The sequence below is a fragment of the Quercus lobata genome, chromosome 2 (genome assembly GCF_001633185.2).
Source record: "Quercus lobata isolate SW786 chromosome 2, ValleyOak3.0 Primary Assembly, whole genome shotgun sequence".
NCBI classification, from domain to species: domain Eukaryota; kingdom Viridiplantae; phylum Streptophyta; class Magnoliopsida; order Fagales; family Fagaceae; genus Quercus; species Quercus lobata.
Genome location: NC_044905.1, coordinates 15,308,953 through 15,328,497, shown reverse-complemented (window position 1 = coordinate 15,328,497; position 19,545 = coordinate 15,308,953). Strand labels below are relative to the sequence as shown.

The following is a 19,545-nucleotide window of genomic DNA, read 5'->3' as shown; positions in this document are numbered from 1 at the left end:
CAAGCAAGCCTACTTATGATGATCTAAGAAAAAACCCTCTAGTGGGTTAGGTATGGATTCCCACATTACTCCAAGTGTGACATGCTTCTAAATAACCATTGTGGGACTTTTAACTCTAAGATTGTGGGTGCAAGAAAGAAGCCAAGCCAAAGCTCATAGTGCTTGAAACCATGAAAATATACCTCAGTGACTAAAATTCAAAAGAATGTGATGCAATAGAAAGGTATCAAGGCCCTATTTGTTTGTCCAATGATCCAGCATAAAATGGAGAAAGTAGGAAGCAGAGCAAGGATTCAAAATTTACTTCGTTAGATGGGACAAGGTTTTGAGGTAAACAGTTGTGGGTGGCAATGTGTGGTAGATTTCAAGAAGTACTTGTCATGCTCTTGTAATAAATGGAATTTAAATGCGATACTTTATAAGCATGCTATTTATTCAATATATAGCAAGGAAAATTGCGCTTAAATAAAGGTCTGAAATCCATAGAAAAAATGTTAGTTCATATAATAAAAAATTAAAATAAGAAGAATAATCATATGCATGTAGATCTCATCTAACAAACGAATGTGGATTTTGATTTATCTTCTACGAAATAATTCATGGGATAACTTTGCTAGAATCAAATCTATTTCGTGAATGGCCAAATTTCAAGTCATATGATCAATCTTTCAAAGAAGCATTGGATTCATGTTTAATGATACTATATATATATATATATATATTGCTAGGTAATTATTTATTGCAAGGGATTGAACCCCTGCGCTAACGGTAACATGGAACACCGAGTACCACCAGGCTATAAGGCCCAGTGGTATATATATATATAGATGAGTTCAAGTTACACCTGGTGTAGCTCCTTAAGAGTTACATCTTTTTTGTGCCGTAGATTTTTAATAAATCCAACGGTTAAAAAAATAACATTAAATGATTATTGCTCTCCTCCTTATTTTCCTAATTAATAATAGTTTTTCTCTTTCCTCGTTTATTACTTTCCTAGACTTATTAGAAGTTGTTTAATTGTATCCCTTTCTTCCTAAAATTGCTAGATGTATACGAATCTAGGCAAAAAACAAAGACTAGAAAAGTTAAAAAAATTTTCTTTTCTCAAAATTCTTGGGTGCCAACCTGCTGCATATGAGGTTCTCAGCAATAAAGAAAAATGAACGAGATATGATAGAGGAGAATACGTTGAAGACATGGGGGAACAGGATGGGGCTGGTTTCAACTTTGGTGGGGGGCAGCCATTTACATTTACTTTTAAGGGAGGCTTCCCTGGTGGTGGTGGATTTGGTGGAGGATTTCCAGGTGGGTATGAATTCTACTTTTGATTTCAGTGAAGAATGGACTCCTCTTCCCCTCAGGTTCACAAAGAAAGAAAAAGTGTGGTTATATTGAGGAGCCCAAAACACCAATGTGGCTAATTACTGACTGGTACATGGCAGTAAATATTTAGGCAACCCAGAGAGGCTTGTTACTTGAAAAGTGTATCCCTTGAGAAATATTTAAAGATATATAATTTGTGATTTTACAAGTACACTGTGTCTGCCAGAACTGCCGCTAAACAATTCACAAAATGAGCAAGAGCCTTGTGGTTTCTAGTTTCAACGCATTATAGCAAAAACGCATGACAAAACTCAAATCTATTGAAGATAGGGCGGATTTGAGATAAAAAAATAAAATAAAGAAGGGAGCAGGACAAGAAGAGTGTTTATGTTAAGAAAGCATCAGATTTTGTAGTGTGTCAGTCAATGAGAGAAGGTGGCAGAGTGTCAAAATTGTTGTCAAAATTTTATTTATTTTATTTATTTAAGGAATAAAAGGACATAGTTAAACAACATCCAATGAAGTCTATGGAAAGTAATAAATGAGGATAGAGAAAATTAGTTATTAATTAAGTAAAGAAGGTGGAAATCTTTAATTATTTAATGCTATTTTTTTAACCGTTGAATCTATTAAAAATCTACGGTACAAAAACTTGAACCTATCTCATATATATATATATATATATATATTGATGAACGTTTAATGATACTTGTAATGACTCAATTTGTAACGACCACAAAACGATATTGAGTTCGCACGTAAAAAGGCCTAAACAATATAATTTGTAGAGCGTGGGTTTGAAAGGCTAGGCCTTGGTCACCGAACGGTGGTTAGTCGTAGTGTTCATACAAAAGTAAGTCGTGTTCGCTCGAAAAATCATTCTCCTTGGTGCGGTCTTGGAGGCTTTGGTTTTTGGCCTTTTTTCCTAGCCCCTTCCCCAGATTGCTTACTTCTCCTTTTATATTAGCTTGTATCCCTTATCTAACATTCACGTGTAGGTTCGACTTTTCAGGACTAATACTTGTCCCATCAGCCCATACCCAAAGTGGTTGGGGGTGGTTGTAAAAGCTGAAGAGTATGGTTTTGTCAGGTGCAAAGTATTCAATGGCAGTAATGGCAGCTTTCGCTTTGTCCTTGATTGCTATACTGTCCAGCGGTACTTTCTCTATCAACATAGATATTTTAGGTTTTTTTTCCAAAACTATGCCTCTACCGTTTTTGCCCTTTCTTTCAGGAGGACCTCGAGAATACCAAGGACAGAATCATCCTCGGTTACGTCTCAATATTTCTTGGACTTTCATTATACATCCCCGGCTATATCCCTCCTCGGCTCGGGCCTTAGACCCCAATGTAAAAATGGGTCAGGGCCACAAATTATTGGGCCCTACAATACTATATGTGACATTCAAAACCTAATCAAATATATAATCATGACTTTCTCAATAAATAAAAAAAAAAAAAAAATATATATATATATATATATATATAATCATGACGTAAATAATCAACTGTTTTTTAGAAACGCACACAAGAAAGGGAATAATCCAAATATTATAACATCGAAGGAAAACATATTGAATAGGTGGCAATTCGTCTTGATTTGCCTAGTAAAAAAGTAGGGCTTTGGAGATCAGATTCTAAGAGGATAGATCATAGATGAGCCTTTGGGCTATGCAATATCAGTAGTGTAATAATTTTTTTTTTTTTTTTTTTTTTTTAATGAAAAGTAGTGTAATAACTGATTTAGATCTGAAGAATTTTGTGGGGTTTAACTTTAGGCACAAACGAAAGTCATAATCTTGAAATCGCCTCAAGGTGAAATTGAGACATAGCATCGAAGTAATTTCGTTGAGTAATTTTCTCAACGTAAACAAATAGCGAAAATGAGTTGATTCAAATCATGGGAATAACAAAAGATAATAAAGAAAGACCAAAAGTACTATTAATAGAAATAGTAAAAAAGACGTGTGTTAATTAAAGATGCAATAAAGGTTATGATTTTATATATAATAGAATGAAGGAAAAATAAATAAATTTGAGCGATCTCGATTGATTATTAAGAATTTGTAGACTACATCAAAATTTTGGGACAATGGTTTGGTTGTTGTTGTCTTAACTTTAAATGGTGGTCTCAACATTCCAATTTTGACCTTGTAAATAGGGTAAAGAAGTTGATATGCGCAGGAGATGCCTTAAACATGATTCTTCCGCTACAAAAATTTTATGGATGAAACTTTGTTAATTTTGAACTCTTTTAATAAGTGGTTTATAAATCATATTTTTAAGGAGGCTAATTTTGTTACCCATAATATTGTCAAATGGGCTATTTTGTTTGAGTTTGAAGCAAGGGCATAGTCAGGAATTTTTACATGGGGGGGCCAATTCGAACCATAAAGGTTGAAATCGACGACAATGAGTATCATCGTTGTATGGATAGTCTATATTTTTAGGTTGATATGGACATTCTTTAAGATAAGTTCGTTGGATTTCATCTTGTTTGTTGATATGGAATTCACATATTTGTTTACGTGATCCTAGATCACGATCTTTCTCTTCAGATTGAATTCTTGAACATTTGGAGGGGTCAGGGTATTCATCAAGTATCGAAGTATCAACATTTGTTTGTACAGCCACAGGTGTCCTAATTTCTGAATTGCTAACATCTTTTTTCTTAAAGAATGCATCAATTGTTTTTCATTTTCTCATAATTCTTTTAGCTTTAAGAATATGACTCAAAAATTAACCTGAAAAGAAGTTTAAAAAATAAAACTTTAATTAGAAATTTTTACTTAGTTATATGGATGTTATTCATACTCAAGAAAAAACAAAATTTCTATTATAATTTAAACATACAACCCATTTTTAATACGACTTTAATTAATAATAACCCCTCAAACAAAAACAAAAATTAAACACACAAGTATTGGTACACAAAACCAAACAATTTAACAACACCCATGGCTACATCCATAGCCACATGATATCTAACTAATCAAAAATAGGTAATAAATCAAAACAATTTTACCTTAGAAATTTTGTTTTTACAAAGTGTAAAGATGGGTCATCCGTGTGGTAATGCCTACTACCTTTGCCTGAGTGCCTCCAACTTTAGATCTTCCCTTCAAGACCCATCACAAACAATCTCCCCATGCCTTCAATCATGTATTTCTCTAAAAATTTATGAAAATATAAAGAGCATGTGAATATTTAGGTGTAGATAGTTGAGAAAATAAAAAAAAAAGACACTAAAAAGAGATGAATGTCTAATGCTTAAGAAAGAGAAGAAAACTCACCAGTCACCAAGTTCCAAAACTAAAGCTGATGAAGAAAGAAAAAATTGGTCAAGAATTTTTTTTTTTTTTTTTTTTTTTTTTTGGGACTGTGAGTACAAAGGACTGGAGTTTTGGGGGATGGTAAGTGGGTAATGGTACCGATGCAAATGAAAGTGTATCAAAGAAGACAAAACAAAAGAATAAGAAGTAAAGACAGAGATTTCGTGGATCAGTGGGTGGATTTTTTGAAATGAAGAGAAAGTGAAGTTTTGTTTTTAGTGTTTGGACTTAAGCGGGCAGCTTGTTTTATTTAGAGTACATAAGGTGATAAGGCCTAAAATTAAAGCTGGGCTTGGGAGAATAGTTGAGAATTGGGCATGGGGGGGCCGGCTGTCCAATATTGGGGGGGCCCAATTTTTTTTTCTACCTACTCTAAAGGAATTTTTTTTTTTTTTTTTTGCAGGGGCCCCCCAAGCCACTATGTGGCTCCGCCCCTGGTTTGAAGGAATGATTCCCATCTCATCATCTGTACGTGATTTTTGCCTAAAGTCATAGGATGGAGAATGGTTTGATTTATTCCATTTGTAATTGGTTTCATGTTTTCTCTTTTCGTTTCCAATGAAATATTTATATCCCACACACACAAAAAAAAAAAAAAAAAAAAAAAAAAAAAAAAAAAAAAAAAAAAACGGGTTAATGAATATTGTTGCCTTGTAAAGAGCTGCGGTTGAAGTTGAAATTTAAATTGGTTTGGCTCATCTTAGAAGCTTAGAATTGAATTAATTTTTTATTAAAGTTGCAGAGTGGATGAACACATGGTCAAATGAGAAAATTGGAGCATAATACTTGACTTTTCACTCTAACAACTTTTTTTTTAATAGGATTCACTCTAACAGCCTTTTTTTTTTTTTTTTTTTTTATGGGAGATTCACTCTAAGTCTCTAACAACTTCATTTAATAAATCATATACTACTATATAATAAAATTTGGGCTTAGAAGCCATAATTGCACCAAGTGCTACTCTCACTAATTAGTAAATTAATTATATATATTTTTTAGGATATATTTCTTCAAATTAAGTGAAAATATTTAACAAATGTCTATTTAAAAAATATTATAAAATTTTTCTAAACTTAAACCCAACACAACCCACGTTTTTGTTTTTGTTTTTGTTTTTCTTCCTTAAGTTGCATCTTTCATTTTATTAATTATTATTAAATTAATATTTATTAGGATATTAATTTACAAGGCTCTTGACTAAGGGATAATATTTAACAATAATTTAATTTAGATAAAAATTTATCATATTAGTTTTAGAAATTTAAATTCTACTCCAACTAAAATTCTATTATCAAAATTTTCTCACACAACCCACATTTTTGTTTCTTTTTTTTTTTTTCTCAAGTTGCATCTTACATAATTATTATTAAATTAGTATTGTAAGGACCAGATTTGGGTTCCCGGCCCAAAAGATGGATGGATTCAGGCCCAACAAGCCTAAAACAATGAATTTGTAGAGAGTGGGTTGGAAAACTAGGCTAAAATGATCTGGCTAACAAATAAAGTAGGCTTAAATGATAAGAACAGGAAGATATATCGATTCAAAGTAAAAAAAATCGTCCTCGACACAGTCCGAGGAGATCAGTTCTTATATATTTCTCACAAGTTTTATTATAACTTAGGTTTCTGATTGCTACAGTGTTTCTTCCTTGATTTTTTGATCCCCATTTCCTCAGGGATCTCTTACATTATATATCCCCCTTTCAATGATCTTGGCCCTCCAGTTGTTGACCATCTAGGGCACTACTTGAGTGCTTGTCCCATCGGACACCCTCTTTAGACCTCTGTGAGTTAAGATAGCCAAGGCAGCACTATTCAGGGGTCTTCTCCACATAAATGCGGTCAGGAAGTTAGCAGCAGAGCATTCAATACGGTGGCAATAGCTTTTCTTTAGATATTTCCTGGCTCCCATATCTTTAGCACCTTCGTAGTGTATGTCTTTATCAATAAAACCTCCTGGAATGCAATCCTGGATGACAGGAGGCATATCTTGATCTTTGTTGCGTTTAGCTAAGGGGATATTCTCCCTCAGACAACCTCTCTCAGCCATTACGGTCATAGTTTACTCATGAAGTTTGAAGTATCACGTCTCTCTTGCTATTGATCTATCCTCGGACCATTGTGTCTTCTCGAACAAGGCCCAATATATATTTGAGCCCGTGTCCCCACAAGTATTTTATTAGGATATTAAGTTACAAAACTCGATTATAAAAGTTGGCTTTAGAAGCCGTAGTTACATCAAGTTGTTATTCACACAAATTAGTAAATTAATTTTATATTATTTGTTAGGATATATTTCCTCAAATTAAGGGATAATATTTAGCAAGTATAATTTTTTAAAATATATTATAAAAAAATTTTAAACTTTTTTTTTTTAGAAACAAAAAATTTCTAAACTTAAATCCAACACAACCCATGTTTTTGTTTTTGTTTTTTTTCCTTAAGTTTCATCTTACTTTTTATTAATTATTATTAAATTAATATTTTATTAGAATGTTAAACTACAAGGCTCTTGACTAAGGGATAAGATTTAACAATAATTTAATTTAGATAAAACTTTATCATCTAAGTTTTAGAAATTTAAATTCTATTCCGACTAAAAGCTTATTATCAAAAATTTTCCCCACAAACAACCCATGTTTTTTTTATTTTTTATTTTTTCCTCAAATTACATCTTACATTTTATTAATTATTACTAAATTAGTATTCTATTAGGATATTAAGCTACAAAACTCATGACTAAAGAATAAGAATTACAAAAATTTAATTTAAGTAAAGCTTTATTATCTAAGTTTTAGGAATTTAAATTATACTTTAACTAAAAGTCTATTGTCAAAATTTTCAAAACTTTTATATGTGTGTGTGTGTATACTAGCCTCATCACATGCACTTTGCGCTTACGATGAGTTTTTTTTTTTTTTTTTGGGTCTAGTGTCATTATTTTTCTTTCTTTTTAAAAAAAAAAATTTTTTGGGAAAAGTTTGTTTTGAAGATATGGATTATTAGAAAACTGTCATATTTTGTAGGCATTTTAAGTGGATTAGAGATATATTTTTACTAGATTGTCTTCAAGTTTTTTCTCAGTTAAATGTAAGGTTTAAAAGCTAGTCCAAAGTGGAGAATCCTCTTATCTATATACTAGACTCATCAAGCGCACTTTACACGTGCAATAATACTTTTATTTATTTATTTGTTTTTTGGTTTAGTGTTATAATGCTTTAAAAAGTGATATATAAATAACCAAATTTTTTTTTTTTTTTTTTTAAGAATAAGGTAAGGTAACATGGAATAATGTTTAAAAATGAGATAAAGAACCGTAAGAAGTTGAACCCAATGGGACATTTGAATTTATTGATTGGAATAAGAATTGTGATAAGTAAAAAAAAAAAAAAAAAAATTGAGATTTGAACAAAAGAAAAATTATATAAGTTAGTGTGGATGGATGAGGATTTGTGATAACTGTATAGAATTTGGATAACAAAAATTTTGGAATATTTTAAAGAATTAAAAAAAATCATAAAAATTTCGGGATAAGAATGAGTAGTTTTTACGTGAGGCAATGGGTTTTTTTTTTTTTTTTTTGGAAGAAGTAATTTTATATTTTTTTAATAAAGATAATTGAAGTATTTGAATTCCAATAGATAACAAATACAGATAGAATGGGTGGTGAGAATTATTATTATTATTTTTTTCCTTTTGTACATGTAAGAATGGCAATTTTGCCCCACCCCGCTTAACCCGCCCCTTCCTATTTCGCCCTACGCGGGTTTTTCCCACCGCGCAAAGATGGTGGGGTAGGGATGGGGTAAGATTTTAGCCCCGCACCAAAGGGTGGGGCGGGGATGGGTTTAGAATTTTTAGACCCACTTCGCGCCCGCCCCACTTTGTGTTGCTAATAGTTATAATTGTAAATTTTTCATATCCTAAAACCCTACTATTTAAATAAACATATCAATATTAGCTTATTTTATTCTACCTAATGTGGTTGTTTGCCTTTATTTTGTTATATGTTCTACTATGAGATTTTTTTTTTTTTTTTTTTTGGTGATTGTCTTGTTAAACACTTGGATATATTATTCAATTTTTTTCTAAAAAGTGATTTGATTTTATGGGATAAATTAATTGTAATTTCAAGTATATTTTTATTAATGAAATAGGTTTCATTAAAAAAATTGCACTAATTGTAGGGCAAATTAACAAAATATAGAGTTCTATAGGGTGGGGCAGGGCTTCACGGGGCCCTAAGGGGCAGGGGTGGGGTGAAAAAGTTTTCCCTATCATGCGGGGCAAGGCGAAGATGGGACAAGACAAAACCATGCGGGGCCGAGGTGAATATCCCATCCTTTAGTCCCACCCCGCCCCATTACCATCCCTATGTACATGAGATAGTTTTACTGTTTTAACCATTTTTGCTTTTTTTTAGGAAAAAAATTAAACTAAATGGTATGTTATTTCAGAATTTGTATGAGAATATTTTGGTAAGCCAAAAATTGAAGACGAAATAGGGGAATCCTCTTATTAATGGTATAGATATTTAGAAATGGTTTTTCGATCCAATCTCTTTATCCAATAAGCCATTCTTATAATTAAATCTCATACAATACACCCCACATTATTGTATTTTTTTTTTCAATTTTTTTCCGAAGATGCAACTTTTGCTTATTAATAAATATTTGATTCAAAAGCCAGGAAAAAAGGGAGGGTTTAATCTAGTGGCGACTCCAAGAGTTTTTTTCTAGGGGATTCAACAATGATAGAGCAAGAAATTTGTCATGAGAGTAAATAAAAAATAAAATGATTTTTTTTTTTTTCTGTACATATAACTTTCATATTATATAAAATAATATAAAATAGTAATCTAAATACAATTCAGTATATAATACAACTATATTGTACAATAATATAAAAAAGTTATTAATAGTTTAAAGATCAGTAAGACAACAAATATAATTAATTAATTAATCATAAATTTTTGTCAAATTAATAATAACTTATTATATTTATATGTATTTTCAATTAAATAAAAATATATGATAAAGAAGAATACTAACACACCTAAGAGTAGAACTAGGAGTAATGTGAAACAAAGAAAAAAAAAATGGTAATTAATATAAGTTTTTGCTTTTGAAGTGTATGGCCTTTTTTTTAGAATCATGTATGGCTTTTTAATCATACATGTGATCGCTCTCTTGGAATTTGAGCAAGCACTAAAAAACTTCTTGGACTTGAAAATCTATAGAGTATTTATCAAACAATTTGATTAAATAAAGAGAAAAACTAAGAAAATACAAAAGAGAGAAAGAGAGATAAATGGAATGGGAAAGAATCACAAATGTAAAGTAAAGTAAGTCAGCAAAGAATATACATAAATATTTTTAACAAAGGAGCAAAAATGAAATTTTTTTTTTATAAATAATATTCAATACACAATACTTTCACAAAAATTTTATAACAAAATTTAGGTGGTAAGTTGTTAATGGTAGGTAAAAAGTGATATTAATTATAAGTCCAAATAAAAACCAGTTATAACTTGCCATATAATATTTATTGTGAAAATATTATGGAAGTAGCATTAAGATGATCATATTCAAATTTATTTTAGTTGGATTTAAATAAAATTTAGGATCAGAGTGTTCAAAATTTTATCTTAGAGGGGTCAAAACAAAAGTTAAAAAAATTTATATAAATATATATATATATATATATATATATATATAATTGACAAGTCAGGGGTTCATTTGAACCCCTGGCTTGAACACAACGTCGCCCCTGGTTTAATCATGGCATTATAAGTGATAGAGTAGCATTATTGGGAAGTAACATTGGTTGTTGGATAATTCCAAAAGTAGGAATAAAAAAGGAAAAAAGAAAAGTTGCAAAGAACACGTCGTTTTACATGGTGGACTTGATATATGATGAGGTGCCATTGAATCTGAACTTACTAAATTCCATTTCATTACAACGTTTACACCAAGTTGTACTAGTGTCCTTCTTTGCAGTGTTAGGATTTGGGCTTCTGTAGTGAGATTTATGTGTTTTTAAAAAATTGATAAACTTAAGGTCCGGTTGCCAGAATTACTAAATTTTATATTTAGGAAAAATTATATTTTGTTAAATTTTTGCATACATGATACAAATTAGTACTAATTAAAACAAAGTCTTTTGATTTTTGGTTCATCTTTTAAAATTGTGCCACATAAACTTTGAATATCTCATAATTTTATACATTATTCTTATAATATATATTTATAATTAATTTTAAATTTTATTCTATATTTAAACAATTCATTAGATAAATATTTTTTTTATAAACTGCAATTTTATTAAGAATTAAAAAACAATACGACAATCAAACATGCTTCTAGAACTGCAGGTGGCAGATTGCAATTATTACTAAAAAAAAACTATCTTTAAGAGCAACATAAAGTTTCATAGCAGAATGAGTAGTTAAGTTAAGAGATCTCCTAACACAGCAAAACTCACAATTAACAAAATACAAACTTAAATCAGAAGCACTACACATGACAGTAAAGATAAACCAGTCAGCAAGTTCATCCTCTTCAGCCAGAGCATCAAAACAAACTTTTGCATCCCCTTCTGCCCCAATTTTCAAACCTAGTCAAGTTTAAAACCTACAAAATTGGAGCTGCTTCAACTTGAACAAGAGTGCATAAGTCATAAATCTTGGTCCAAACCTTTTAACACTTCACCATTTGCATTTTTGGCAACAACAGTTAAAAAGATGAAATCACATGAGATTGCATCATCCACGTTCAATTTTATAAAGTTTCTTGGAGGGAGTTCCCATGAGGGCAATTCCTCTCTCCTATTGTAGAAGAATAAATAGTTGCATATATAGAAGGTACTTTTGATTACCTTCACTTCTTGTGAAGATAATTTATTTAATGATCTAAAGTACTTCCAGCAAAATAACATATTTGAACACCCAACCTGATTGTTATGGACTAGCATTATCATGTGGATAAAGTACTTTCAGCAAAATAACATATTTGAACACCCAACCCGATTGTTTTGGACTAGCATTATCATGTGGATAAGCTATAGCTCAGCAAAGTCTAACAACACAATATATTTCACTTTTATAAAAAATTGTTTACATTGATTTGTTGTGATCATGGTCAATAATTAATAGATAATCATGTCCACGTCTTGAGAACTTGTACACATTTATATTATTTAACCTGGCTGAAGTCTTTTATATTTTAATCTAATAAATTCATTTTACTTATTATTCTTTGATTCTGAATTTGCGTGCTGGAGAATATTATACCAAAGGAAGTTTACTATAAAGAAGCAAAACAATGGACACTCATTTAAGTTCTTGGTTCTCTTATATAAGTTTCTATTTTTTTTTTTTAAAAAAAATTGAACTCTTTTGTGTATGTTTTGAATTTGGGTTTTGGTTATTGTATTTAATTTGTGAGTGTGTTTTTTTTAATTAGAATATCACTAAGAAAAATTCAATATTGAGAAACTATTTTGTTTATTATTGTTTGTGCTGGCTAAGACATAGATTGAACATAACCCAAATAGGAATGATCAAACTCATTCCATATCTCATATTAAGAAATTAACACAAATCACAAAGAGAACTTTAAAATATAAAAATAAACAAACACTAATAAAGTTGTGGGGACTTGAGGACCGAGGAAGGATACAACAAGTTGTGATTATCTATAAAAGCATTCTAAGCCTAAGGAGGGGATTCACCAGAGGATAGGAGGAGAGGGGATAAAATACTTCCTGGAAAGCCGAATGGAGAGGATGGTGTTCGGTGAGAGTCAAGGCAGGTGAAGGAAGTTTCCAATGAAAGCTCACCTACTGCCTCCGCATTAAATGACTGGCAATAGCTTTATCAGCTGCATTGATGAGGAAGTGACCTAAATAGTAGAATTCAAAGCTAAGCATCTCCTTCTACCACTTTCAACAGAAGTTTAAAGGGAAAAGTGTCCTAAGGGAAGTTTGGGGGATTGTAGATGAAAGGGTAGGATGTAATAAGCTGAGGAGTATATAAAAAAAGAGAACTTCCATATGAAGGGATCCCCGCCACCACCTCCCCCCCCCTCCCCCCCAAAAAAGAAAAGAAAAGAAAAGAAAATAAAAGAGATTACAACAAGAATAGTGATAGAGAGAGAGAGAGAGAAGAGTGTACATCCTTGTGCAAGAACATCGTCCTCGGGCGAGATTATAAAAAACCATTTATATACTTAATCTTTGACTTTTGTTCATTCCTTCTTTGTCTGAATCCTCGGGCTAAGCCCAACTTGTTTTACCCCACTCTCTTTACAAATATCTATTGGTTTGGGCTTAGTTGGATAACACAAATTTCACTATTCTAAGTGAGTTTGGGTTGACAGAATTTTTTGTCCTTACAAAAGTCATCAACATTTATCATATAACTTAAAGTAATTTTTTAATTAAAATTATTTACTTATTTTATAATTTATTATTACTATTTATTTAATAATTTAGTTTTAATTATTTAAAATTTTTTAGCTTAAATACAAATCTTCATCAAGTCGGAATAATACTAGTATTATTATATAATATGCTATTGCATATTTGGATGCACTTAAAAAAAAAAAATTCATTTATTAAAAGTATAAAATACGGATATATATATATATATATATATTGGGTATGGCCCTGCCAAAATAAGTTTAAAAAGTCCAAATAAAAAACTTTATTTGGGCTTGCTAAACGCACTAAAATCTAAAGGGGGTTGGCAGGGTTAGTGCACGAAGGTAGACATTGTGGGTTAAAACTTAAAACTCCAATGTGAGATGCCCTACCCTCCACTCCTAGGCTGGAAGGTTAGGTAACAGATAAGATGTGTCCCATAATACAGGTATCACCTTACACAAATGTTATGGCAGATGAATACTGCCATTTTGCGAATTCATAAAGGTTATTTATTTTAGAATACATTTATGCATAGATAGAATCTATATTATAGCAAAACTTCATCATTTGTGTGGCTGATGATTTGATTTAGGTGAAGCAGAACTTGGCCTTGTTTCCTGTCTTGGTGGTTTCAGTGTATTTTATTTTTTGAATGGCCTTGAAAATTAACAAGGTATAAATATAATCCCTATAATGTGACTTCGTATCTCTTTCATCGTTTGATAATGGACTGTAGTTGCATACTTTGAATTGGGTACTAAGCGTGGTGCATGAAGTTATGCAGAGCCAGTCATTTTGAAGACCCCAAAACAAAATAGTAAAGGTATTTTGAATATGAAATTCGCACCTGATAAGCTACGTGTCTGTTCTAACTTCTATGGGGCTGTAGCCTTTCAGGTTCATGAAGAAAAAAAATGACATTACTTTCAATTCCATAGATGGCAATATGGCATCTCTTCAACATGTGAACTTCTTGTTTTCATGGTAAAGCTGTTTTTTTTCTTTTTTTTCTTTTTTCCTCAGTTTAGGATATTAGAACAGGGCAATTTGATTGATGGAATGCCTTTTAATCAATATTGCTATTTTGAAATTAAAAAAAAGAAGAAGAAGTTGTTATTCTGAACTAGGATGCACAAACACTTTATTTATTTAGGGTGCTATATCGTATCTTATCTGTGTCATCATACCAATGTCGTACTTACCATTTCATGTTATAATTTTTCAAAAATTATTCATGTTGCTGTGTCATACCCATGTCTGTGTCCGTGCATCCTAGATTTTGAATCTCAAGTTGGTCCATGCCAGATCCATCACGACACAAAATTAGGAGAATTTGTAGAAAGGAATTTGGTTGAATAGTATATGAATAATTCTCAAAGATACGAGTTTGATTGTGTATATCGAACAAATCATCATTGTGTTGGATGAGATTATTAAGATGAGAGCTAAATTACACCAATTAGTTTTGTCTATCCTCAGGGCGACAGTTGTAAAATGCTTTTAGGGGCTTTATGGTTGATTAATGTGCCTGCTCCGATGCTTATCCTTGTACTGGAAGTTCAAAAGTAGGGGTGTGCAGCCAACCCACCAACCCGTCAAAACCGACCCAACGGGTTGGGTCAATTTTAAGGCTTGGTGGGTTGGGTTGGGTTACAAAATTTTTTTTGATAGTAAGTCGGGTTGGGTTCGGGTCATAAAATTTCAAACCCGTCAAACCCAACCCGACCCATCCATATATTTAATATATATTATATAATTAATAATTTTTTTTTAATAACCAACTCTTCCTATCCTATATAAAAGCCAATTAATTCATACAAACCTAATAAATTATTATTGTTATTTAGTCATTAGTGTTGTTTGCCTTTAAGGAATTACATTGATACTAATCTTTGGATTTTTTTAATATATTTATATTTATATTTTTTTTTCCCAATTTATTAATAATAGTAATAAAAAAAATTGTCCAACTCATGAGTTCAACCCAACCCAACCCAACTCATGTGGGTTGGGTTGGACTTATGTGATGGGTTGAGTTGAGTTAAATTTTTTTTAACCCACCATGGTGGGTTGAATAAAAGAATCCCCTTAACTTGACCCATGTACACCCTGTTCAAAAGTTTGCAAAATTTTAACTTGGCAAGAAAACTGATTTTCTTTGTTGCCTCAAGTGAAACGATGGTGCAGAATGGATGCCGGTCCCATCATTTAAAGAAGGGATTCGTTCGTTTTATGATTACTAATCTTACTTCTACATTTTAAATCCATCACTACCCTTGCTGTTGATTCCTATTCATCTTTTGTAACACACACGCACAAGGTAAACCATTTGAGTTGAATCAATTATATTTGTAGTTCTATCGTATTTTGTTCATTAATATGCTAATACACTGATGTCATCTTTGCATTTTCAAAACTGCATCCAAATCCAACCAAACGATGCTTTCAATATAATACAACTCACAACTGCATCAAATTTCATACTTTGTAATCTGTAAAATCTATAATTTGGATAAAAAGTAATGCTACTAGTATGGCATTAACTATGAAATGAATTTACTTTATAAATGCGGCCTCAACAAGAAAGACTCCCTACTTTGCAAACCTTACGTCTGGATTTCTGATTGGTTTGAGCCACATGTCAGCCATTACTCGTGAGGAAATGCTCCAAAACAAATCTTGCCCCTTGACCAGCACATGTTTTCCTTTTTTCCCTGCCTTTCCCAAGCCATATGCAACCAGCCACTGCATTGCAGTCAGCCTCAGCTTCTCAGTATCCCACACATGTCTTTTCCCACTCGTCCTAACCTTCAAGCCTCCAACATGTAAACTCATTAATTTGAATTTCTTTTCATCTTCATACTTATCCACTGGGATGTTAGTACCTGTGGCATGAACAAGTGCTATCACAGGTCCTCCAACTGCCTCATATCGCCTTATTGGATCCCGCAACTGGACAACCACTGCTATTGTGATATCTGATGGCTTCCCTGGCTCACTTTCAGGAGTAGCCAAGCTATAGTTTTTTATCCATTCCTCAAGTGGAACAGCAGAAGCCAGGGGGTGACTCTGATCATTTCCACCACTTCCAACAGTCCTGCTATTGAGTGGAGAAACATAAAATGGGGCTTCTTCCTCAACCATATCAGCCTGAATTTTTAAGGCTTCAACTGCCATGGCCTCAATTTTCTGCATGGAGAATGCCAGAACTTCCTCTGCAGTCAATGGTTCTTCATTCACATTCCAAATTCCTGTTGAAATTCTCTCTTTCCTGCCTGTACTCATTGCAGTTGCTATGAGTTTTACTGCAGCAATTGTACGAGCAGCACTTGAGCTAGCACCTTCTCTGTTTCTTCCTTGGATTATTGCAGAAGCAATGCCTTCAAAGGCTATCTGTTCTGCAGTTTTTCCTAGCAGTTCATCCATGGGCATCAAAGACAAAACTTGTGAGCTGAGTTCATCTAGCCCCATAGCTGCCATCTTCTGAAACAATTCAAACCCAGTTACAGATTGATGTGATGGTAGGACAAATGGTTTTGATATTTGCATGGCTAGCTTTGGATCATCTTTCCTTGCAACTGTAGTATCTAAAGGATTCATGGCAGCTAAGTAGCCCCCATTCCTGGTTTGGACCACACAGCCTAAGCCCTTACCAAGGTCTGGGAGGTACACATTGGATTCAGATTCTGTTGAATCCTCGGTTCCTTCAAGCTGGAGAGGTGGAAATTCAGGTTGATTTAATTTATATGGCTTAGCTTCTTCTTCCTCAAGCATCTGGAGAAATTCCCTTGTCACGTTTTCTTCATCTGCCTCCAGTCTTGGTGATTCAGTTTCTTCCTCCGTTTTGACAATTTTTTCGTCTCCCATCATAGACTCAAGAGCTTTTATTTGTTGAGCAATCGAATCAAGCTCAGTTAATCTTGTGAGATGTACTTGATCATGCACAACTTCTTTGACAACCTCACTTGACACTGATCTTTCTTCAACTGATTTTTCAGATTGACCTTCTGCATCCTCCTCTTTTTCTTGAACCTCAACTCCTTTATCCACAACTTCAAAGTCAGGGAGTTCAAGATCTTCTATCTTTGTTTCTGGCTCTTCCTTCTTTGGAATAGAGGGAGTGGATGATGGAGCTGAAGCTGGAGCTGGAGCTGGGGCTGGGGCTGGCTCATCAAGATTCAAGTCATCAATTCCTTGAAGATCTCTTCTTGTTGCTCCTGTCTGTGAAGGACTCCAAGCTTCCTTTCGGCTTGACATCTTTGGACTAGGGACACTAAAGGATATTTTTGACTGATTTCTGGCAAAAGAAGATGAGAAAATTTTAGATTTATCTGACCTCAATTCCTCAGCCTTCCTATAGATTCCAATTTCTCCATCTTTCTCCATAATCTGGAACCCCAGTTTCAAAAGTACTTCTCCTCCTTTTGCCTTTCCCGATAGATTGAAACTTGTGTCCCACTGCCGAACTCTTGTACCTTCATAGCTCTTCTCCACAGATTCCTCAATAAGTTGACTCAAATCCACTGAACTTCTTCCAAAATCAAGCTCTGCAGCATCAACAGCAAACACATATATCCAAAATGGACGCGGCTCGAATTGAAGCTGCTGCTTTCCACTTCCCGAACTGCAATATACATGGCACCTGACAAATAAGGTCTCTTCAAAATCAGCAGCTCCTTGTGAAACTCTTGAAGGCATGGTATGAACAGCTCCATCCTTTGTTTCCTTCTTTCTGACACATACAGAGAGCCGAAGGCCATTCATTGAAGCTGGAAGGCCTTGGACAGTGACAACTTCAACAGAAAACAAGCAGCTCAATTTATGCATTCCAATATGGGAGAGAGCTCGTATTGGCTTCCAATTCCAAATTCCCTTCTTCTCTGCTGAAGAAGTTGTTCTTTCATCCAACCTTTTGACCTCTGGCTGATTTGCTATCTTAACACTATCCTTATGCTCGCTTTCATCATCAAGCTTTGGCCGGGAACGCCATGGAGACAAGGACATACGTCTTCGTGATTTGTTATTCTTGGATTGTTCCTCAACCTTAACTATGCCAATCTCATCAGCAGATGGGACTGAAGGAACAGAACTTCGAGGAAGAGCAAGGGAGGCAGTTCTTCTGGTGGTGGAAGTATGTGATTGGTAGAGTGATTGGCTGAGTGCCTCAAGTTCTTCCAAGATCTGAGTATTGGAATTCCTCTTGCCTGAGTACTCAGCTGCCATTGTTGAAGACTAGAGAAAGCAAAGAAGAAGAAGTGGATGCAGAAATGATTTAGAAAGTAATGATATTAAATGTACATTCAGAGGGTTGGAAACTTGGAATGCAAGAAAAGATAAGGAGCTAAGAAGGTTGAAAAGTTCTGAGGTGGAGAAACTGCCACAACTGATTATGAATGTGGCAATTGTTGGTCTTTTCTGAACCAATTATGTTGCACTGATTGTATGAAGGATAAGAGATAAACGTTAGTATTCCCACTCTCTTTCACTGTGAAAGAGACAGGATTGAAAGTGTAAGCAAGTTGGCAATCTGGTCCCATAAAATTCAATGTTTGTTTCCGGTATGTAGTATGGTTGTTTTTTTTCACCCATGAAGCTTCCTTCATTTTTTTAAAAACATTTTCCACTTGCAACCTCTAAAAGGTTGTTCTTGTTAGTTATTGTGATGTGCAATGTGAAACTATACTACAAAGGGAAATAACCCCACCTGGAAATGTCAGTTAGTCTGATAGTAAAGCCTTAAAGGGCAAGCAAGAACTTACTGACTTATTTGGGCACAAAGAGGCCAAGCCTTCAAGAACTGTCATTGATGGTCTATTATCTTATTAAGTAAATAGTTATTACCTCTTGTGTCTCTCTTCCTACCCCATCTTCTTTGTGTCTCTGCCTCTTAACATACATCATATCAAGTACTAGCCGTTTTCAATAGAAACGACTGTAAACATTAATTATTATAATAAATGACTGCAGTACTAATTAGTTCATCATTTAACATCTATAAAAAAAGTTAAATCCTTTATCGGTTTAGCTTCACCTGTTGTGTACTTTAAATCCTTTAATGTATGTACTTTTTTCTTTATAGGTATAATATAGCTAAAAAGCTGTCTATCAAAGGAAATTTAAAGGAAAAATGTCTTGTTATTCCTACAGTTTGACAGGCTTGACAATTATTTGTTTTTTTTTTTGAAGTTTGACAATTATTTGTTGTCCGCTTATGAAAAAATAATGGTCATTATTCATTTGGGTATTTGCATGATATTGATAACACACTAGTGTCGTAAGCATGAGCTAGTCCCCATAAAAGCAAGATAGAAGCAAACTCGGAAATCACCAAGCTTTTACTTTACTCAGTAACTCTCAATTTTCAAAACTTTCACAAAATTTTGACAATCTGATTTCATAGTAAGCATGCAGCTCTCCTATTATATGAAAGGACATAAAGCTCGGACCTTGTGGCCATACTAAATGT

The 19,545-nt window shown here is 33.2% G+C and overlaps 1 protein-coding gene across 1 annotated transcript; it reads right to left on the bottom strand.

Moving 5' to 3' along the window:
• Nucleotides 1-15,478: 15,478 nt before the first annotated feature.
• LOC115974683 (protein PLASTID MOVEMENT IMPAIRED 1) lies at nucleotides 15,479-18,471 on the bottom strand. Its single transcript, XM_031095149.1, has one exon. The coding sequence runs from the start codon at nucleotides 18,300-18,302 to the stop codon at nucleotides 15,672-15,674; it is 2,631 nt and encodes an 876-aa protein (XP_030951009.1). The 5' UTR covers nucleotides 18,303-18,471; the 3' UTR covers nucleotides 15,479-15,671.
• Between the last annotated feature and the right edge of the window lie 1,074 nt (nucleotides 18,472-19,545).

Bases quoted from the DNA above. Each gene is read 5' to 3' on its own strand.
- LOC115974683 (XM_031095149.1), bottom strand. From the start codon at position 18,302: ATGGCAGCTGAGTACTCAGGCAAGAGGAATTCCAATACTCAGATCTTG.